This window comes from Xiphias gladius, chromosome 17 (genome assembly GCF_016859285.1).
Source record: "Xiphias gladius isolate SHS-SW01 ecotype Sanya breed wild chromosome 17, ASM1685928v1, whole genome shotgun sequence".
Lineage (NCBI taxonomy): Eukaryota > Metazoa > Chordata > Actinopteri > Istiophoriformes > Xiphiidae > Xiphias > Xiphias gladius.
Window position 1 is genome coordinate 23,949,598 of NC_053416.1, and position 23,608 is coordinate 23,973,205.

At 39.1% G+C, this 23,608-nt stretch overlaps 1 protein-coding gene and 1 long non-coding RNA gene across 5 annotated transcripts; both read left to right on the forward strand.

Annotated features, from left to right (window-relative positions):
- Positions 1-249: 249 nt before the first annotated feature.
- On the forward strand, positions 250-11,136 carry igsf5a (immunoglobulin superfamily, member 5a). Of its 4 annotated transcripts, none has more exons than XM_040149796.1 (9): positions 250-339; positions 1,332-1,413; positions 3,110-3,424; positions 6,364-6,654; positions 8,107-8,226; positions 8,559-8,583; positions 8,705-8,802; positions 8,971-9,035; positions 10,509-11,136. In XM_040149796.1, the coding sequence occupies exons 2-9, from the start codon at positions 1,347-1,349 to the stop codon at positions 10,614-10,616; spliced, it is 1,089 nt and encodes a 362-aa protein (XP_040005730.1). In that variant the 5' UTR covers positions 250-339; positions 1,332-1,346; the 3' UTR covers positions 10,617-11,136. The 4 variants fall into 4 exon arrangements, with proteins under 4 accessions (XP_040005730.1, XP_040005731.1, XP_040005732.1 ...); XM_040149797.1 differs by having other exon boundaries at positions 8,708-8,802; XM_040149798.1 differs by lacking the exon at positions 8,107-8,226.
- A 5,035-nt stretch (positions 11,137-16,171) lies between these two features.
- Positions 16,172-16,541, forward strand: LOC120803093. The gene is made up of 2 exons (XR_005709289.1): positions 16,172-16,246; positions 16,365-16,541. It is a non-coding gene; the product is annotated as an uncharacterized LOC120803093 (long non-coding RNA).
- Positions 16,542-23,608: the final 7,067 nt, after the last annotated feature.

Consider the following 23,608-nt stretch of genomic DNA (forward strand, 5'->3'; position numbering starts at 1 on the left):
AATAAACAATAAAAACCGACTTACACTGACTGATTCACAAACAATATACCATAAAGCTAACCTCCTGATAAGACATAGAAACCTCACCTGTCTGTTGTCCCAGCAGGTGAAAACTTCAGTCATACGCTCACAGCCAAGCAGCTGTTTGGGACACACACTTATCACGATTACTCACTGACAGGTATACCGTGTAGATAATTGCTTGGTTGCAGTGGCCAGACCTGAACTTTGCTCCCTGTGAGAGTTTCACAGCCACAGGTGGAGTCGTGCAGCTCACCTGCCGTTTCAGGAAATGAAACTTTGATCCATTTCTCACGGCATACCGGGAGCTATCACGCAGTAAGTGTGTTTAACTGAAAATGTTGTTACTTCTGAGGATTATTTTGTTATGATTGCAGAGATTTGATCAACTCAGATGATTCATGAGAGTTAGATGTTTTGATATCAACACTTGCAAAGTATGGAAAACCTATAACTGTGTACAGCCAGCACGTACCACATTACAGTTTGCTTTTGCAATAAGGAAGTAAGAATAAGTTAGTAGTATAGTGTGGTAATAGAAGGGATAAAACTGGATAATGTAACCTTCCTCATTTTGTGATACATTCATTTTGTGTGAATGAGCAACAGTAGGATAAAAACCTTTGATCAGCTAAATTGCCTTTGTTAGCATACAGACAAGTTAGTTCCTCTGGGCACTAACAGCAAAAAACAGCAGAAGTACCATCCTAGATTTACCAAATTTGTCAATGTATTTTCATTGGAAATGTCCAAAATTAAATAAATACACCATAGGGATCTAATAATTTCAACAGATATACAGTTTAGTGCATTTACACCAATCCGTCCAGTAAGATCTCTGGTGCTAAAAGATTAAAAAGATACGAATACCTTCGAAAACTTCACTACATACATGCCAAGAATGATCTCTTTGTCATTCATTTCCTGGAAGGAAGTAAGCCACCCTGAACAGTTGGGGCTTTATTTGGGCCGAATATACTTCAGCCAAGTGCTCAATACTCAACTATATATCCAACAAGACATCACAACTCAAAATGTGCTGGATAAAACTGTTGAGAAAAACCATTACTAGATTAAAATCTCTGCAAGCGAAGCTGCTAACTGAGGAGGTCGTCAGCAGGCGCTGTACCTCCACTCAGAAGGATTTTTTTTTCAGCCAACATCAAATGCCCGCCGATTGTCCTTCTCCAGCTTTTCATTTCATTTCATTCGAACCCACATATGACCGTACAAACATATGATTTTTAGTTTTGGAGTTATTTTTCACATTTCCTGCATATTCTTTCAGCCGTCTCGCTTTCATCTTCCAGGATAACAACACTAGCATGGCTGTTTCCCGGAAATCATGGCCTAACCTCTTCTGCACCTGCTTATTACTGTGTGCAACTGAAGGTCAGAATTTTTTCTTCAAATTACCTCATACAGTATATGTGTAAACCCGTTGTGGACAGAATTTAGAAAAACAAACAGTCTGCTTGATAAGGTGAACTGTGAAAAAGACTAATATTTGTCTGGGTTCTTGCAATTTATTCAATTTTTTTTCCAAATACTTCATGACAAACATCTTCTTTCCTACATACTGTTTATGACAATTAAATGCTTATATTTAATACTACATTTGCAGACTGCTTAATAACCGCAGTTTTAAAAGACCTTTGTTGTCAACTAATGCACATCTAACATGTGAAGTGATTTTAAAATATATTTATTTTGCAAATCAAGTCAGACCTATGGGGTGGCGCCCTTCATCATCAGGGCGATTACTGCTAGAGTAACACCTTCTGTGCACCACATCACGTCAGACAGGGTTTTTTTTCCACTCTTATTATTATTATTAATCATTACCCTTGGTGTTGTCTTGAAGAAGAAAAGTTGAACCAAACCAAACTCAACAATCAGTCATTCTCATCAAAAAGTAAGCGGTCTTGCTCATTCCGGACACAAGTGACGGTTTTCATTCTGCTCACACGTACTCAAATGTAGCGATAGTGAGGAAACCAAACCAAGGAAACGTTCACAAACGCTAGCTCAGCTTTAATGCTCGACATGTGAAGGATCGCTTGAGACGAATGTTGTGTTTGAGTTTCAGTCTTGTCAAAAGCCGACAAAACAAAACCAATGCCCTTTGTGATATTGACGTACCTTGAGCAAACTCAAACATGTCTCAAGCACAGTGTTATGTGCTTCCATAACACGCAGGCCCTCCCAAAGCCCTGAATCGAATCAGTGACGCTTTGCAGTTTTTTTTTTCTCAAAATGCATTCTGGTGCATGATTTAGAAATGTTATTGCTTCACTTCAGCCCTGACATGAACACCTGTGGTGTGCTGCCTATCACACAAAAATGTAATAGGGAGATTTGGGCTGCACTAAAGCATGATTTCCAGTATCAGTTAATCATTGTTTAATTAACGATTTTATCAGTCAATTCAGTGACTGTATGTATCCTGTGTGTATATGTATATGTAGTGTATGAAATGCATGAATGTCAAATCCTCCTCACAAATTCATGGTGCCTGAAGTGAGGCCAGGGGGGGAAAATAGCTTATATTTTACCACTAACAGTAAAAAAAGAAAAACGAAAGAAAAAAAAAACATTCAATCAAGCAATTTATACATTTTATAAACATTAAATGATCCATTTTCACCATTACTTCTGTCAATTCCATTACAAAAAATTACAAAAAAATTAAAATTAAAAATTAAAGGAGGCACTAATACTACAATAAAAGTATGAAGCTATATGTTTTGTGAGACCTAATATACATGTAATACTCACCAGCAAACTTGTGCATTTGAATTTTGCTGCAACCTTCAAACTGAAAACTGACTTCAGGCACTGCACTGAGGTCAGTTTAAATAGAAGCAGCCAGACATATTCAGACATCCCAACGCAGATGAGCGCGGCTGGATATGGTCAGTAAAGCAACATGTGCATTTAAACCCAAATCAAGTCTCTATGTTGTTGCACAATACAAGAAGATGTAAATGAAGAGGCATGTGCTGTAAAGACAGATTTGTTCTGATTCTACTGTGATAAACTATATGGCTCATGTCTCGTCCCTTGCGTGTTACCTCTGTGTGTTCAGCGGCGTCGCAGCAGTTCCAGCTGGAGCCGCCGAGCTCGACAGTGCTACGAGGCTCGGATGCGCGATTCAGCGCCACCGTGGAGGGGAAATGGGAGGTCATGACCTGGACCCTCCGACGGTTTCTGGTTCTGACTGTCAGTGTAACTGGCAACGTAACCACATCCTCAGAACAGTTTTCCGCCGCATTCTGCTCCGGTGGTGACACCGGCTGCGTGGAGTTCACCATCCGTAACACCACCCGCGGGGACTCCGGGCCGGTCATCTGCACTGTGCAGGGGGAGTATGGATCAAAGACCGCACAGCTTTATGTTCAAGGTAGGGTCATAAACATCTCTCAGGCTTTTCTTACATACGTTCCTCTCAGGGGCCACTGATGCTGGGCTTTATGCACACTGCCCCTACCCAGACATTGTATTATTTAAAAATCAGCTCAATATATCTCTATTCATACAATAAACGAATCTGACAGCATAGTTGTAAGGAAGGTGTAGTGACTGGGATGTACTGTGGAGGGCAGCAGCCTATTCATTTTGATCTGTCTTAAGTCTGGCAAGAACATCTGATCACAATTGGAGCAATTTATAAGAATAGACATTTAACCTGAGCTTTCTGTGGTCTGGACATTGTTGTTGTGGAATAATTCAAGTGTTCATGTTCTACTTATTGATAAAAAATAACCAAAGAAGCTTTAAAGATGAAATAAAATCCCAGTAAAACAACATCAAAAACACCAAACTCGGTTGAAGACAGTATATTAAATGTGGTTGCACACATTCACATATTAATACACACACACACACACACACACACACACACACACACACACACACACACACACACTTGCTTGCCTGTCTTGTTGTTTTCGGTAGCATGATGCTAGGTGGTCCGTGCAGGGCTCATTACTATCACCTTCATGGGGAGAGCTGTGTCAACTTACAGTCATTTTCATCCATATTGAAACCAGAAGTGGAAATATCAGGCAAACACTTTATGAGGGTGTGGGTGAATGGAAAAACCTCCAGCTCATCCATGTGGTGAGACTGTCTGAGTCTAACGGCTTTTTTTTCAGGGAGAAGGGGGTAACTATAATTGCTTCTGTAATGGGGGAAGTCGATTTGTTAGAGAGGGAGGACCATCTTAATACAACTTTAACAGGCTGTGTCAGAGACCTTGAGTTCAAACAGATATGAACAAATGCAACATCAGACAAGAAATCTTTGAAGCACCTTTTTTATTATTATTATTATAAAGGCAGTCAAAGAAATTATTTGTCGAAAGCAAAAAAAAAAAAAAACAGATGCTGGTCCACTACTTCTACTTTCCAGTGTAATACTCTATGTCAGGGTCTATATGTGTTACATCTTATACGAAATCTTTCTTCATGGAACCACCTCTTCTGTGATGAGTCTGTTCTAACATTTAAACAGCAAAATGGAGGAGTTAATACAGTGACGCTCAGAGATATGACCATAGATATTTAAATGGTTTGTAGTAGTTAACAACATGTTGTGGTGTCATGAATATGTAACATATCACTGCAGGGATGCTTATGGCTTTGCAAACACTGGCTTATAAATGTTATAGAAGTGGGACATGTTTGGATATCAGCTGCTCAGCAATGGAGATGTGGGGCCCTAAGAGAAAATCTCTGACTCAAATGTTTTGATTCGAGTTGCTCCCCCTGAAGCAGAACTGAGAATCATTTTGTTGTTACCACCAGAAGGAACACTTTCCCACGTCAGCTCTACTCTGACCTCCACTCATCAGTAGCTTTGGCCTCGATCTCTGGATTAGACTTCAGACAGAGGGGGAATAGTGTGAACATCCCCAACAAACAGTTGTCTCTGTAAGGCAGTTTCATCAACAAGCCTCAACTCAAGCGAACCAACCGGACACTAATCTGAAGGTAATCTCACCGTGAAACATCTGGGCTCCAGTCCCTGGCTGTGGATGGGTATTGATTGTGAAGATGTTGGAGCTCTGTCTCATGCTGCTGATTAGGAGCTCCAGGATTCCAGACATATTCTCATCGCATGTAGCAAAGCCTGCAGCTAAAGCGGATAAATCCACTTAATAGGCCTGCCAGTCGAACACATTGATTGCTTTTCTGCAAGGGGGTATTAACCAGGAACACGGACAGTTCAAAAGCAAACAGTTTATCAGCAAACTAAAGAAAGTCTCATATTATAAGAATACATGTTTTGTGAGATTGTTCCATTGGTTTATCTCATTAAAATGATTCATGTATCCCCTTTGTCTCCATACTAACATCTTTATAAGCTCATTTCTCATTGAACACTCAGCTGTTACCCTCATGCCAACACCTACAGTTCCCTCCACCCCGTCTTTAGTACTATTAACTTTAAGATCCAAGGCACTTATACATACTCTATGTGTGTGTTTGTAAAAGGGATTCAGTCTTGGAGTAGGATCCCTACAGCTGCTCTAATTTTTGAGATCTCCCTCAGGGAGTGTTGTTTGCCAAATCTACTGTAACTGTGTAACCACTTACTATAATTAGACAATTCCTTGACATAAGTGTCTGTGGCTAAAGTGTATTAAGGGACAAGTCTGGTAATATCTTATATTGTTCTGATTGTTGACAAATCCCATGAAAAGACCAAAACCAACAATGTCTCTGAATACTATATGTTATGGCCCAGCCCTGAGCCCATAGCAAAAAAGGGAACCATAAATGAGGTATTAACTAAAAGAGAGGAATTTTATTTTCAAGAGATTAAGTTTGTTTAATATACTGTATGTAATAAAAATTTTAATTCCAACAAATGACACTGGCAGAGAACATAACTAAGATAATATTTAAAAACACTGTGGAAAAATCTAAACTCCAAGGTAACACAAGGTGGTGCCATGGGAGAGGGAGCCTCCAAACTACAGCGGCCCCCAGTTCCTTGATGGCCTCTAGCTTCACCCAGCCAGGAGCCTGCAATGCTTAAAGACAACACACACACACACACACAATGCAAAAACAGAAAAACACACAGAAGCCCTGGCAGAGGCCCTGGGTCTGAAAACATTTTCAACTACCTTGTCTATGGCTCTCAACCCAAACACTGTTGGTTCATATAGAGCACTAAACGTTCCACGTTGCGTGGAGCACTAAAGCCAAGAACCTGATGGGTACAATACGGGCTCTCATCACTCGATGAATAGGCTGGTCACTGGATCGGAGGCTTAAAAACATACTATATTCCTGACTTAACCTCTCCGTTGTCCCTGTATTGTTTTCTCAGAGAGTGGAACAGTCAACATCATGGGAGGGGACGTGACCGTGGTACAGGACCAGCAGGTGGAGTTGCAGTGTGTAACAACTGCTTGGTTCCCTATACCTACTGTAACCTGGACCCAAAATGGTAAAGCTGTAGACAGCAGCCTGTACAACACCACCGACATGGCAAATGGGGATTCCTTTAACACCACCAGTGTCCTCAAGTTGCAGGCAGTCAGCAACACCACAGTGGCATGTTGGGCAACTGTGCCAGCACTAACAAACCCAACATCCAGCTCTGTCTTCTTGGTGGTTGGTAAGAAAGTCTTTAACAAGTCTTTATATTCAGTATCTAGCAAACATTCTTCCCCTCATCCTTTCTGCCTAATTGCTATTCGAAGTTTGAAAAAGATATTAGTTGTCACCTCCTTCAATCCTTCATTCGAAAGCTATAATATTCTTTAAACGAACAGAAGAAATTGACTAACTTATAAAGAGCAAACAAAATTATCATATCCATATCCGAAGGCCTTGCTGTGGGGAGATACTATGCTCAATCCCACTAATAGACTAGACACACCACACATGCTCAAGCACTACTACCTTAAATTTACACTGAAAATCCATAATTGTTTCATTGCAGTGACTGCCTTGGGGAATGCAGCTAAATCAGACGCATAGACTGGCTCCATGCAGCAACACACCTAAAGATTACATAAACGAATTTCAATAACAGTTTTAAGGGTGCATGGAGGTGGAGACCATAATACATCCCAAGGCCTACCTCATAACCATTTGATTAGAATACAATTGAACAGTTTTAGCTGTTTCAGCTTATAGTTTCAGTCTTTGTTGTCTCACATGGCCAACAGCGAACACCCATCAGAAACCTGCCTATGAATAGGCGATGCCCTCCATGTAAGATCGATGTGGGTCACCACCCACTACATACATATAGTGGCTTTAACTGACAAGCAAATATTACTGTCTTACTTACTGTCTTATGAATGTCTGAGAATCCGCAAACAGACATTCTCTACACCTAACATTAACATATGACCGGGGTAATTGGAGAGTAATCTGATAAAATCGGCTTTTAATTGAATGAAAAACCCATTCAACATAGGATGTATAGCAAAAGCATTAACAGCAATAACCCTGAGTGTAAGGTTTCAACCAGGATGTGCACACAGATAGCATGCAGCATACTGTATTACTCAGACACTGAGAAGGAGCTTGCGATTTGACATTTCTAACAGGAAGTAAGAGTCCTGCAGCAATCTGCAGTTTGCAGGGGAGAGGAAAACACAATTTGAATGTGTATGAAAGACGTGTTTTATGTTTTATCTGGACAAAGTCTAGATGGGAGATATATAGTATGTTAATGTAAGGGGCTATGGTGGGTTAGAGATGCTGCTGGATTATCGGCACCATCGGTTGTGTGACAGAAACCTCAGTATTGGCTCAGTATGTGAGATATATGGCACTAAACTGTCATTAACATTTTCTGTTCAGGCAGTAATGATGGTGTTATGATCCATGTCCAAAAATTTCACATATAAAGAAAATTTAATTGAGAAAATAGAAATAGAAATGTACATGCATCACAGGCTTTTCATTTATGCAGAGTGTTTTGATGTGAATATTTTGCTTCTCTCCTCTTTTTAGGTGTGTTCAGTATTTGAATTTGACAGTTTATTTTGACAATGATAAGCTTTTAGCTCTTTGAGGCCCTCATTCTTAATTCTGGTCTTTCCGTCTGCGACAGTTCCCAAGCCTCCTAACTGGACTGTGCTGATAGCTGTGGTCGTAGGTTTTGGAGGTTTTGCTCTGCTTGTTTTACTCATCATTGGAATTGTCTTCTGCTACAAACGCAGGAAAGAAAAACGTAAGGCCCTCATTATATCAGTTCTAACACAGCCTACAACAAACAGCATGTTCCAAACCACAGATGTCACAGTAGTAACCTTTGTCTGAGGGCAGCAGATGCTGGAAGATATTAATGAGAATGGGACTGCTACCAAGTTGCTGTTCTGTAATTATTTAGAAATGTCTTTTCAAGATGAATTCATAATTTATACTGACAGTATGTATAATTACTAAAATCAAACCACTGGCAAATAGCCCTCAGTTATATATCTCTTCTTTGCATTATATAACAACGTAATTATTTGTTTTCTAATTTATTAAAGTAATTTGTTATTTCACAATCCCCTTCAGAACGCAACTACCAAGATGAAATGAGGTGAGAAGCCACCAAAATGATGAACATTTCTATAAATACTCCTGAAATACTCCACCTCAACAGTTTCTACATGTTTCTGCATGCAGTAAAATGCTGTGCTGTCGTTCACATCTGTGTGTAGCAGGAGAGTGAAGACACAGAGCCAAATAAGTGGTGTCAGTGTGGCTGGACAGAGACAGGGCCAAGTGAACGCAGGATATGCGCTTGAGGGTCAAACAAGTAAGATCGTTAAGTGGAAGTTCACCGACACACATAAGCTTTAAATGAAAATCTTTGACAAATTGGCACTCTATCATGCTTATGCTACTGTTCTATACCAAGCCATTATCTACATGTGACACAATAAATTCCAAACTCTTCTCTCTTGTCTCTCTTCTCTGTCCAAAGGTGTCACTCCCAGTGAACTCACTGAGAGTGGCTTTGGCCAGGCACATGACTCCAATATTTTCAAGGTAGGGTTATGGTGTTGCTCTGTCATACACAATGATAAGCAATAGAAAATGTTTGCATGCAGTGGTGTACATAGACCCTTTTAGGTCATGGGAGCGAGAATAAAGAGGTACCTCTTGGACAGAGATACTGCGTTTCGTGGACACAGTATTGGTGGGAAGGAAACAAAGAGTCAAGATCTGTCACAACTGTCTCCTTCTGTTCCTTTTTGGCTCAGGGACTGTACACAAATGATTGACCTTTTATCTTAGTAACAAATGGTGGAACAAGTTGTACCAACTATATATTTTGAGATATTAGGGGGTAAAGTCAAAGGTAGGACCCAAATAAAATATTAATAATAATGCAGAGAGTCTTAGAATTTTACAAAATGAAAGATAAAATTGAATCCCCTTCATACAGTTACTAAATTAGAATTATTTTGGATATTCTCTCTTTAATTGAATCATGATATAACAGCAGTTACTGAGAGTCTACAGCCATGCTAGCAGCCCTGTGAGGCTGTACTTAGACACAGCTGTGCTTTGAGCTAAATGCTAAAGTCAACATGCTAACATGCTCACAATGATTATGCTAACATGCTGATATTTAGCAGGTATAATGTTTAGCATGTTCACCATCTTAGTTTAGTGTCTTAGCACGCTAATGTTCATCAGTCAGCACTGAACACAAAGAATGTCATTAGTACAGCAGGAATTTGTCATTAATCAAAGGGTTGGACAAATAAACATTTTGACCTGATGATGGCACTAAATGAAAAGTCAGGTGATCACCAAAGTTTTTTGAATTCACTCGTTAGCATGGCTACAAAAGTTCCGATTTTTTATTTGAAAATGGCACATTAGCTATATTGTTACACCTGCACTTTCTCACACTGCACCCATACTGCCATACTCCGTAAACAATCTTCAGTAAATAGAGTTTTGAAAGAACACTTACACAAAGTTGGCATACAGCACCCTTGCAAAGTCAAACACACTTAAATCAAAATGTTATCATTCCTCTAAGCTCATGTTGGGTTCTACGTGCCTTTAGAAAGCCTGAGAGGTGGTGATTTATATGGATCACTTTGCATGGCTCTTGCAAATGAAATAAAGAAATTACCAGCCATGTGAATTCATCATCTTTAACTATGAAGATACAAATCCTTTAACGTGTCATTTATCAGGCATCGGACATATGGATAATTAATTGCTTGATCATTCAACTAATTTAAGTAATGAATTAGGTCGCTCATAAACAAATATGTTATTCAAGGACCCAATTACAGCCTGATAATTCCAAGCTGCCTTTTCAGTTGAGCAATATACAGTAGTTACATATTTTATGTGTTATATAATCTTTGTTTTGAAATAGCAAGGAGGAGGGATGGTGAAATATGAATGTACACTGTTTTAACTCTAGATCCTAGCTATTTTGAGAAGCAAATTTTGATGCATTATTTACGTGACATTTGTTCTGCTTTTGATTTTTAGATGCCTGATGCTGTCAACAGTAACCTGGAAGGAAATGGCTACAATAGTGCCTACAACACTTTGGATGAATCAGGCTTCAGGAAACACAGACATGTTACCATTGTGTAAGGACAGACAGAGGACCACAAACAACAAACTTGCACAGCACCCTGAAGCCTAACTCCCTTGGGCTCTAAAGATTGGAGAAAGGTGGAAAGAACGACTGAATCTGTCAAGACCAAAGACCGATTCACTGGAGTAATACGTCGAGGCTGTTGGCAGAGGAGACCACCAACATTTATGTTATTCTCTGCTTGTATAAAATTGTATCAGCAGAAAGTATATTGAAAACATGTTTATAATGTAAAACAACTGCACATTGTTTCTGAATAGATGTTTTTGCACACCTCTGAAAGTGCTTCTGTTAAGACATATTAGCAGTAGCAGCACTATGACAGGCCAAATGAGCACACTGAACAAATTAATGACAAACAACTGGAGCAGCATTTGAGGTGGCACCAGCTCAAACTCCTTTGTTTGGTCTCATATGGTGGACTAACAGGACAGAGGCTATATTTTTTGAACTCTTGTTTATCTAGCTTATACTAACCCATATATTTTTATTGAGGAGTTCTGTATTCCAAATTAAATTATTCAAAAGCAACACTCTTAGACTTCTTTTGTTCTCCTATATTGTAAATTTCCAAAAATTATATACTCCTTATAATACTCTTTAAATGTAATAGTTAATTGACTTTTCTCTGATCTGCATCTTATTTTTCGCGTGCATCTTAGAAATTTGCATGAATTGTATAATACACAGGCACATATTATGTATATATGTATATATATGTACACATATATACTGTAGACCACCACAGTGGATATGAAACAAAGCCATCAAGATGTGATTGAAGAGCAGACTTTCATCTTTAATTCAGCTTGAATTCAAAAATATCTTATTAACTGTTAAGGAATTACAGCCATTTTTATACATAGTGCTTCGTTTTCAGGGGCTCAAAACTAATTGGACAAATTAACATAATTATAAATATAAGGATTATTTTGAATACTTGGATGAAAATCCTTTGCAGCCAATGACTGCCTGAAGTCTGGAACCCATAGACATCACCCAAATGCTGAGTTTCTTCCGTTGAGATGTTTTGCCAGGCCTTTACTCCAGCCGCCTTCAGTGGCTGTTTGTTTGTGGGTCTTTCTGCACGCAGTTTTGTCTTCAGTAAGTGAAAAACATGCTCAGTTGGGTTGAAGTCAGGTGACCAACTTGGCCATTGAAAAATATTCCATTTCTTTGCCTTGAGAAGCTCTTGTTTTGCTTTCGCAGTATGTTTTGGGTCATTATCCATCTGTGCTGTGAAACATCGTCCTATCAATGTTGCAGCATTTGGCTGAATCTGAGCAGACAGTATAGCCCTTTACACTTCAGAGTTCATCCTGCTACTTATATTAGCAGTCACATCATCAATAAACACCAGTGACCTAATTCCATTGGAAGCCTTACAGGCCCATGCCATAACACTGCCTCCACCCTGTTTGACAGATGATGTGGTGGCTGTGGATCATGAACTGTTCCTTTCCTTCTCCACACTCTTCTCTTCCAATCCTTCTGGTACAAGTTAATCTTGGTTTCATTTGTCCAGAGCATCTGGTTCCAGAACTGGATGTCTGTATACACATGCATTAATATGTATATAGCCACCATTAAGCTCTTTAGTATATTTACTTCACCCATAAATTGTGGAAATTGAGATATTATGTATGGTATTTCCGTGTTATCATGCTGCACTAGACACAGAAGTAACTAAGACAAGTCTAAGTGAAAAACTCCCTTGACTAAGATAATGCCTACAGACCCAGTATTTCCCTCAGTAATGTTATATTTACCCCATTTTCTGTGGAAATGGGACTGGATGGATGGATTACACATATTACTGTCAGGAACATGAAACTGAAATCTAATTTTTGGATTTCTATTCTGGTCGAACCTCTGCTCCTTTCATGCAAGACCTTTATGACCCTACAGAGATGGACTAGATATTGAATGTTTCCATCGAATCCAGTGAGATGAGCTTTTCATACATTGCTTCACACCAGGAAAAAATCATTGCACAAAGGTAATGTAGCTACTTTTATAAAATACCTATGACCTGTTGTCATGGAAATTCTTGTATGTTAGAGAGTCCTCCACCTTACTTTATTTAGATCCTTTTGACTTGAGTTTCTAAGATCCTTTTGATTCATTTTGAGTGAGTTCAGTCACATATTTAATTCTTTCCTCAAGCCAAAAAGACATTTATTCAGTTGTTTTGTTAAGAAATAGCTGCTGTATATTTTCTCCAAGATATGGATGCAATAAAAATATAGTTTAGCACATGTTTCCATTACTCTGGGGGTCACAAGATGCTTAAGAGGAGTGGAAAGCAGAAATAACATATTTCTGCCTCAAATCTTTGTCCAAGTCTGTGGAGACAGAAGTTTTAACTTGCTAAGACCAAGAGGATAAACCAAACACACTGCTGACCTGATAGTGGCACTAAAGAACCAGTTTGTTGTTTTCCAATTACAATTAAACTCTCAATTCCACCAAAATTATTTAAATATTTTGCTGCACAATTTCGCCTCTTATTAGAATAACAGTGTATGAGTTAATGTTTACTTGGATTTTTGATAAACATAAAATCAGCAGATTTCAAACCGAAGTTCAGACTGATGTTTTCTGGATACACATAGACAATATGCTCTGTACAGAAGAAAGCCTTTATGAAAGTTAAATCATCAGATTTTCAATGGAAGCTCTGCCTTCAATGTTTATCTTTTCAGATTTTCCTCTAGTATTTGATTATTTTCTTCTGAGTTAATGGATTATTTAACTCTTTGGGACTCTAAAAATCTAAAATATTCACATAACACAAGGAAAACAGGTCAGAACAGGAAGAATTATGCAGTTGTTGATACAGGGTCACATGAAGTTATTACTTCAGTTAAAGGGGTCACAAGCCAAAAAGTTCATTGCTGTAGCACACTGCAAGCATACCTACTATGGAAATGCATTCTGTTCTTTACTCTCTAATGTACCTCAGTAGTTCAGGTTCAGTCTGACCAGTTAGCATGGTTTTGATGCTGCTGAGGCCAGCTGAATTCAGATGACCTTTACTTGCCGACAAAGTGAGCTGTAAATAAACAAAACTCTACCAACCCATATACATGTTGCATCATGACAGTAGCAGAAATAAAAATTAACCTGGAGACAATAAAAGTATTTAAATCAACATGCATACCAGGTGCCAAAAATTGTGTAATTTACCCAATCTGCAGCAGCAAGTCTCTTCAAAGTCCACAGGCAGCAGGAATCAGGAGTAGTATCCACATGCTTACAGGCTAACATGCAGCGAGTGTACTGTGACTCTGGTACATGAAGGAATGTGGCGAGCCCCGAAGCTCCCAAGTGGTCTCTTCAGCATTCGTCAGTTTACGGGCTGCAGTTCAGCATGTATGGGAAATGTCGAGAGCAGTGAGTCTGTACAAGAGCTGGTACTAGCAGTAACCAAGTCAAGTCAATTATACAGCTATGGTAAACCAGGAGGGGAAAACTTGAATAATTTATTCACCACTTGAAGTGTTTAAAGCTAAACTTTGTTACACATTACTCAAGTGAGTTTTTAATACAATTTAAGGTTTTACATGTTTCCATTTATATGTCTGGCAGTTAGTTTGGTAACATATAAAAGCTGAGTAGGTGAGAAAAGGTAAAAGTTGGAATAGTTTCACACTTAGAGTACAGCTTTATGGCGATTTCATGGGGGCAGTATGTACCAGTGTGAACCTGATTTGTATCAATCAGGTGGTGTGACAGTCATGTTCTTTGTACACCCACCATCCCCCCAACAATAACCACAAGTGCCTCCAGTCAGAGGGTACAGCCCTAGCCTCTATGTAGCCTCAAATTAAGATTTTGAAATGTGACCGGGATAAATCCCCCCTGTCCCCGGTGGAAATTACGCTCTTGGGTACTTAAGCTGCGGCCTCGTCTTTTTTGCTGAAAACAGCTGCCTGCTGCTTCTGGAAACAATACTGGTGAGAGGAGTGGGCACTGAATCAAACAGTAAAGATGCGAGCTGCAAAACTTAAACAATGACCTGAAAAACTCCATAACGCTCTGTAGATCTGCACATTTGGGAGGTTATCTCTGGGTTCATCACCACAAGTGCCCCTTTCACATACAAGTAGTAATGTGCTCCATTGTTGATATAAAAATATCAATTATATTAGCTTAAAAGAATGCAGCATGATCTATCTTGTCTATTTTACTATTTATTTTTGCTACCACCATGGACTCTAATAAATGGCATAAATGGATGGATTGAAGGACTTACTATCATACAGTGCACAAGTGCACCAGAAATGTTAACTGTATAACTCACTGTATAAGCATACTCTCATCCAATCTAGCTGACTGTCTCACTGAATCTCTGTGTCTGGACAAATTATGGGAGTGATGCACAGTTGAGTACTGTGTCAGCCTGACATGCTGAGGATGTTTGTCCTGTGTCTTGACATGGAGTGAGGCTCTACCCTCAAAGCCTGCTGTAAGAACCCTTCAGGTCTGGGAAACCCAACACTAAATCTGATTACCTGCCCTGTTTATGTTTCCATATTGGAAATTACACTAGTGGCAGAAATGTTCTTTTCCATTTAGCTTCTTTTACATGGGATAAATGGCATATTCTTTCCATCTTACATTTTATTTTCTCAACTATGAGACTATACAGTTTGATTTTAATTTAATTGGGTATCCAGGTTTTCTGCAAGGAGACGTCTTGTGTAGCTTCTGTTGGCCTGTTTATGTAAGGCCTGGAATTTACAGCATTGTAATTTGATCATGTTTTGAGCAATGAAATAGTGCTCTCTGGGCTCTCCTAAATATAGATAATTACTTAAGCAGCAGGGTGGCAGTAGCTGAAAGAATTAATGAATAGAGCCAATAAAATTAATGAATAGAGCTGTGGTAATGACTATTGATAAGCCATATATAGTGTGCCTTGTCAAGTCATGCTGGCTTTTAGGGCCCTTCCCTAAGCAGTTTTACAATTACATAAGGAATGTCCAGCAAATTAATCTCCAAAAGCAGACTTCAATCATCAAATTGGCTCTGTGCAGGGAGCCGGGATGGCAGGCATACCTCCTGCTGGCATAAGCCACAGGCTGGCAGAACATAATGCAAAGTAAAGTGCTGTATGTTGAAAAGACAGGTGTAAATTGTGAAATATTGGCTGCTACTGCTACTGCTACTGCTACATCTCCTTCAAAATCAGTGACCCAGCTTTCATGTATTTCTTTGGGTAAGACTTGTTCTTTTCTTCCTGCATGCAGGTTAGATTATTAATCTTTACTTTGAAATTAATTTTTAACAAAGGTTTATGTATTTCAAGCTAGTTTAGATTGTAGTTTATAGTCTTCTGTCATAAATCTGTGTCACAATCCCTCCTCCGTGACTCCTGCCTGCCTGTTGTGTGAGTGTCTTTCTCTTATTTTCTGCCTTCTCAGTATTTGGTGAGTTCTAGTTTTGTCTGTTTGTTTGCTTGTTCCACCTTGCCCTCTCTCTCTCTCTCTCTCTCCCCCTCTCTCTATACACCTGTTTATCATCGGGAATCAACATACCTGCCTTCCATCAAGCCATCGCCACACCATTATAGAACCCTGCAATGACAGGCAGTCTATGCTGGATTGTTGTGCTATCCATGGTTTGTCAGTGTTTTGTGCTTCTAGCTCTTATATCAGAGAGTCAAGCTGCTTTGCCTGTTTGTTAGTTGTTTGCCCTGCCTGCGAGCTTTATCTTACACTTGTCCTCCTTCTCTTCAGGGTCACCAGGCTGCCTGTCTGCCTTGCCTGTCTGTCGAGCCCGCCAGCCAGCTCAATTCCTCAGGATCCCCTCTGCCAAGCCTCTTCCCGGATTACTCTCCCTCAGCCCCAACTCCAGCCAGCCACCATCTAATCTTCACCGCCTGTGTTAAAATAAAAGATGGCCTTTCCACCTTACCTGTTTGTCTGTTGTCTGCATTTGACACTGACACACCTTCAAAGGGCAGTTTGAGGGTTAAAACTTGGTTTTAGGGTAAGGGTAGGGGTTAGGCATTTAGTTGTGATGGTTAGGATTAGGGTGAGGGGAGTGCTTTATGTCAATGAGTGTCATCACGAAGATAGAAGTATAAGTGTGTGTATTATTATTATTATTATTATATTTATTTGGGACCTTTCCCAGTATAAAAACTAACCTTGTTGGGACCAGTAGTCCTCATGGGGACAAAAGCCTAGTCCTAATGAGACAAATATAATTTCTGAGGTCCTGGCTAAGGTTAGGGCTATGGTGTGAATTGAAGTTAGGTTAGTGTTAGGGGTTAGGCTGTTCACAATGAATGGAAGTCAATCCAATGTCCCAACAAGGACAGCTGAGCTAAAGTGTGTGTGTGTGTGTGTGTGTGTGTGTGTGTGTGTGTGTGTGTGTGTGTGTTAGTCACAAACGATCAGCAATTTCTGTTTTCTTCTCTATTTAGATTTTTTTTTCCCACATAAAATTTACTCCATGATGCTGTGAGGTTGTGCTGACTTAGCATATTAGCAATGCAAATAGAAAGGATTTAGACCTTACCTAATGCAGTATGTTGCACTGATCAAAACTGTCACAAAAAAGTTCTACTTTTTGAAAGATGATTCATCAGAGGAACAATGCTAAAAATAGCAGGTCTTGAGGTAGCAGCTATTATGCTATAAATGCCTCAGTAATATAAGAGTCAGAATGAAACTCGATGACTATCAGACTGAGGGAGAAAGAGAGGGAAAGAGGGGGTAATTGCCATGCATCTAGTAATGGATAACCCTGCAACTTAGTTTGCAAAGAGAGAACACAGCTGAGTGCTCACTTTGTCAGACTGTCAATATGTCTTCAGGATTTGGGGGCAGAGTAGATTTAGAGTGTGGAAAGAATTTGCAGATTTGACCCTAGCAAAAGCCAATTTTTTCACCTACTGTTAAGCACTGGGTACATTCTCACATACTCACTCACTATTGCACTCGCTGGAGGTAAATGTCTATGAAAATCCAATATGTTGTAGTTGGTAGCCCCTTTCCCCAGAAACCCTCCTACTTCCTGATTCCAGAGAAGAGCTTATATTGAAAATGTATATGTTGTCATTTACTGTCAAGAAGATAAGTGAGCCCTTTGATATAGTAAGTGTAGTGATGATGAATGATTCAATAAACTTGTCCTGCCGATAAGCTTTTTTCACAACAGACATTTTGGCATGCCATAGCAGGGAAAGCACAGGTTTGACTGATAACTTTAGAATAGACCGGATTCCAGCATATTGTGCATGTTGACACACTGGCATGGTTTACTGGGACACACAAAGGGACTGAGAAGCCATTAATAAAATTACTGTAGTTTCACCAGTGTTTTTCCTGCTAGGACTAGTCAAAATGTCTGCTGTGAAGTCCGAAGACTCTTCTCAGCTAACGTATGGTCTATGTTTTTAGTAATGTAATTGCAACATATCAAAATTAATGTGATAATAAACCTGGATGTTAAAATACTGCACTATACTGAGACCTTGCTTATTCAAGAAAACAGGCCACAGCCCTGACCTATTACAATAGATCCTGGTTGGCTTGTCAGTGCACCCTTGCTCACAAAAGTACGTATTTTATATATTTATCTTTCTCAACTCTCTTAATGACTGCTTCAACCAGTGAGCTGCAAATTAAAACATGCCTGAGCAGTGTAAAACAGTCCTGTGAATACCTTTTTGACTCTTGCCAACAACAATAATGAATGAATGTGCGCACAGACGTATATGTGTGTTTACCATAATTGTGTTCATGATGTGGCAAAAATAGATATGAGACTGGTTCCAGATATCCGAGTTGTTGCCCACACCTCTGATTTTTTTTTCAACTCAAAACAGCATTTCAGTCTGATTATAGGGCTAAATGCATACTGTAGAGTATATTACAAAAGGAACATGTTCCCAGAAACAATAAGTTAAACTCCTTAATCAGTTTTACAATGCAGTTAATGCTGACAAACTCCATAATCTGCTGCAGTGAATCATTATCTAGAATGGGCATTACATCTGTGTAACAATGGACACGTTATTTAAGCATCCAGGACTGGACTATCCTCATCCTTATTCCATGACACAATTGAATATTGTCAGTCCATGTAGCTTAAAAGATACATTAAAGAGACTTGACGTTAGTTTCATTTTTATAAAAGCAATACCTGTGAGGAATATCTGGCTCTTTAGTGGGCATTCAGACCAAAGACAATACAAATCTGGAAAGTTATTACAACAGTAACTTTTTAATCTTTTGTTGCAGTTATCACGAGGTAAAGAGTAAAAATATGCTGTTCACACTGCAAAGTATTCTACCAAGATTGTGTGCTTTCATGTACTTGATTGGTCACAACAGTGTCTTCCACTTTTTTTCAGTTTCAGCTTTTTCGCTGGACAACCCCCTGTTGTTTTAAAAGCTGCACTACTTTATGTTCACCAACTAGTTGTAGCCTTGTTTGTCGTAGAGAGCTACATTGAAACTGAACTTCTGGGTTCCGTCCCAGAAGTAAGAAAACATTTGTAAGTACACTAATAACTAAAACACCATGTGTCACGCTCCATATGCTTAGATAAGGACGGTCTTTGTTGATTCAGTATTTATGTTTTTCAGTGACCTTTATCAAACACCATTTTCCATAAGCCCTAGATGTTTGCAGGCTAATTATCAAAGTCTGACAGAAGATGTGAGCCCATGAGCAAGTCCAGTGTCAGTGGTTAGTTCAGACATCTATAATAACAGCAGGATAGAGAGGACTGAATGATGTAAAGTTTTTAGACTGCAGAGATTATGACTACAAAGCTGAAAAAATTACTTTTTTGATGAGTTTTATGGATATGGATGAAGCCATGTTACAATGATGTAAGATACAGCGTTTTCCTGTGCTCACAAAGTAATCCTATTTAACTTTCTTTAAAACCACGTAGGTTTTCAGTTTCTCGCTTTGGTGGGTGGTCATTTGTCTTAGAATATGGAGAGTAAACTCCAGGAACATGCTTCATGTTCCTGGAAATCACAAAGAAATCTAGACTTGCATTATCCCTTTGCAATCCAACAGTGCAAGGATTAAGGAAAACAGAATAAACCTGTATGCCGTTCAGACATTGTCAGTATATGCATAGTGTAGGTTTGTAGTGCAACAAAATTGGTAACCTCAATTCTCGAGCCTTTCTCTTCTTTGAAGCTTTGAAAAAAAGGCCCCGAGCAGCTTTAAATAGAATAATACACATCTGCTAGAATGCTAAACATCAGCCTTTTATGTACTTTTGACAAGCATTGTGTTCAAAGACTTGCAACCAAAATAATCTTACACTTATGTTTTAGCAGTGGGAAATGAGAATACAGGATGCTTTGAATACATTCCCTATATTTCTTCCTCATAGCACTAGGCTGCAGCCCCACAGCCTCCACTGCAAACTCATACAGCAAAACTGAGCCTTTAATTAAGTTCACTTTGGTAAAGAGTTCATTCAATTTCAATTCAATTCAATTCAATTTTATTAATATAGCGCCAAATCCTAACAGAGGTTATCTCAGGGCATTTTTCACGTATAACATAAAGATGTGTAACAATAATGAGAGTAATAATAAAACTAATGATTATAATAATAGGGTGAATAATAATACTAATATAACTAAATGTAATAATAATAATAATAATAATAATAATAATAATAATAATAATAATAATAATAATAATAATAATAATAATAATAATAATAATTGGTTTGCAGTCACAGGTCCAGACTCTGTAGCACCAGGGGCAGACATATCTACAGAAAGCGACAGGAGGAGAGAGACGAGAAAGCACAAAACTACAGGAAAGAGAAGGAGTCAAATTAGTAATGAGCATTGATGCCATACGAATACGTGCAGATGGAGAGGAAGAGGAGGAGAGAGGAGCTTGGTGCATAATGGGAAATCCCCTGGCAGTCTAGGCCTATAGCAGCATAACTAGGGGGTGGTTCAGTACAAGCCTGAGCCAGCCCTAACTGTAAGCTTTATCAAAGAGGAAGGTTTTAAGCCTACTCCTAAATGTGGAGATGGTGTCTGCCTCCTGGACCCAAACTGGAAGATGGTTCCACAGTAGACGAGCCGGATAACTGAAGGCTCTGGAGGTTCTAGGAACCAAAAGCAAGCCTGCACTCTCAGTGTTCTACTGAGTTCTAATAGGGTACTATGAGCTCTTTCAGATATGATGATGCCTGACCATTAAGGGCTTTGTAGGTGAGGAGGAGGATTTTAAATTCTATTCTGAATTTTACAGGGAGCCAATACAGAGATCCTAACACAGGAGAAATGTGATCTCTTTTCCTAGTTCCTGTCAGTACGTGCTCTGCAGCGTTCTGGATCAGCTGGAGAGTATTTAAAGATTTGTTGGGACAGCCTGATAATAAGGAGTTACAATAAATCAATAGAGGTGATAAAGGCATGGACTAGTTTTTCAGCGTCTTTTTGAGAAAGGATGTGCCTGATTTTTGCAACGTTACGTAGGGGAAAGAAGGCAGTCCTTGAAGTTTGTTTTAGGTGAGAGTTAAAGGACATATCCTGATCAAAGAGAACTCCGAGATTCCTAACGGTGGTGCTGGAAGTCAGGGCAAAGCCATCTTGAGGATCTTAGATAAGGTGTTTCTGAAGTGTTGGGGGACAAGCAGAATAACTTCAGTTTTGTGAGTTTAACAGCAGAAAGTTGCTGGTCATCCAGGTTTTTATGTCCTTAAGGCATGCTTGAAGTTTAGCTAACTGATTGGTCTCACCAGGCTTTATTGACAAATATAATTGGGTATCATCAGCATAGCAATGGAAGTTTTTGGAGTGTTTCCTAATAATATTTCCTAAAGGAAGCATATATAAGGTGAATAGAACTGGTCCAAGCACAGAACCTTGTGGAACTCTGTGAGTATATGGATTTATTGTTAATGTGCTCAAACTGAAATCGATCTGATAGATAGGACCTAAACCAGCTTAGAGTGGTTCCTTTAATGCAATTACATGTTCCAGTCTATTTAATAGGATATGATGGTCAATGATATCAAATGCAGCACTACGGTCTAACAAGACAAGTACAGAGACAAGTCCTTTGTCCGATGCAGTAAGAAGGTCATTTGTAACTTTCACCAGTGCTGTCCCTGTGCTATGATGCACTCTAAATCCTGACTGAAAATCCTCAAATAAACTATTATCATGTAAAAAGTCAGACAACTGGTTGGCGAGCTCTTAAGGGCTATTAAAAAAAATACTGCTCTTGTTAAACGTGTGAATGGAATACTAACTAGAGAATAATCTGAGGGGCTGTGTAAAAACATTTATCATATGAAAACAATAACGATATGATATGTGGCATAAAATATATATTAAATTCTATAATAATGATGTGAGCTGCTCAAGAGTTAAACTTTAATTCAACTAGTTGATGAGATTCTGTGTCTATGGGCAATCCAAATAAATCAAGTCTCAGACTGACTGGTGATCAATTAGACCCAAAATGTGGATCCTGAGGGACACTTGCTCTGCTGGATCTCTAAGCAACTGAGTACTCTGATTAAAATGTGACTGATTTAGAGTATGCCAAACTCAGCCTGATTAATGGCTGTTCACAAACACACATGCACATGCATGGAATGGTATGGGTGTCCTCTGCCAAATCAATAAAAGCATTTAAAGAGAGCTGCATTGATTTTGGCAATGACAGGCAAAATATAGTCTGGTCTCTCTATATGGAAAAACAGTACCTGTGCTTTTGAGCAGAAGAGGTGTTTTCTTTTGATGTTTTGTGTGTACAAATTGATATGTCATACCTTTTAAATTAATAATCACCAAATTATTAAACTCCATCCCTCATATTAATGATTTGTGCCCTCAGCATAAAGTAATTATAGTGGCAATAATTTAAGTTACAGATTGTTGTGTTACAATTTGTAATTTACAGATTTTTTTTTCCGGTGGGATATTGCCTATCCTTCTTTGCCACAGATCTCCACTGTGGACTAAAAACTATCAAAAGCATATAAAAGAGCCATACTTGTTGCACTGGATGACAAATTCTTTGATTATTCTTTTTTTTCTTTTTATTCTTTTCATCCATATGGCCTGTGTAGTTTAGTTTATTCTGCAACAGCTCTGCATTTCATGTCTCTAAAGAGCAGAGAGTCCTGGAGCGGTCTTCCAATTTGATTTGCTGATAATAATTTAAAAAAGACAATACAGCACCAGCTATATGGTTTTATGTTAAACTGAAAAACAAAAAACAATTTCAAGTCAATAATCAACAGTCAGTAGTTAGAGGCACCTCACAGCCAGTCTGTGTAAGGTCTGAATCAGCGTTGCACATCATTACACCGCAATTTTCCAAATTCTTCTTTATAAAAATGCTCAGGCAAGAAAGGCTTTGAAACCTTTCTTGTGTTGATATATCATGGTCATACAGGAAAATAAATCTGCTCAAAAGTTGCAGTTCTCTGCAGTATTCATTTCCCCTCTGCCAAGCCTTCCAGGTTCTGCTGCAGCAAAGCATCCCCACAGGATCACACTGCTACCATCTGCTACATCATCACCACCATGAATACTGTTGGAAAAAGGCTTCATGCTGGGGATGGTGTAACCCTGCTGGTGTGTTGTGTTTTTGGTCTCATCCGACCATTTAACCCTCTTTCTGGTTGTGTCAGAATTTCCTAAATGCCCTCTGACAAACACCTGCCTACATGTCATGTGAGTTCTTGCAACAGCTATAAAGCTGACTTCCTCATTGACTTCCACTGGCTACCCATGGCCTCCTGAATCAAATTCTGGTCTCAAATGCTTTCCCACCCTTGCAGGTGTTTTCAACTGCTCTGGCTAATGAGACCTGTAGTCTGGTTTGTCCAGAGAAGAGTCCTAATTCGGCAACATCTGTCAAAACCCCCTTTGTGAGCGGGCTATGGGTGTGCAGAAGCTCTAACATTTTAGATACAAAATATATGATCACATTATAAAATATGATACATTTTACAGTGTAA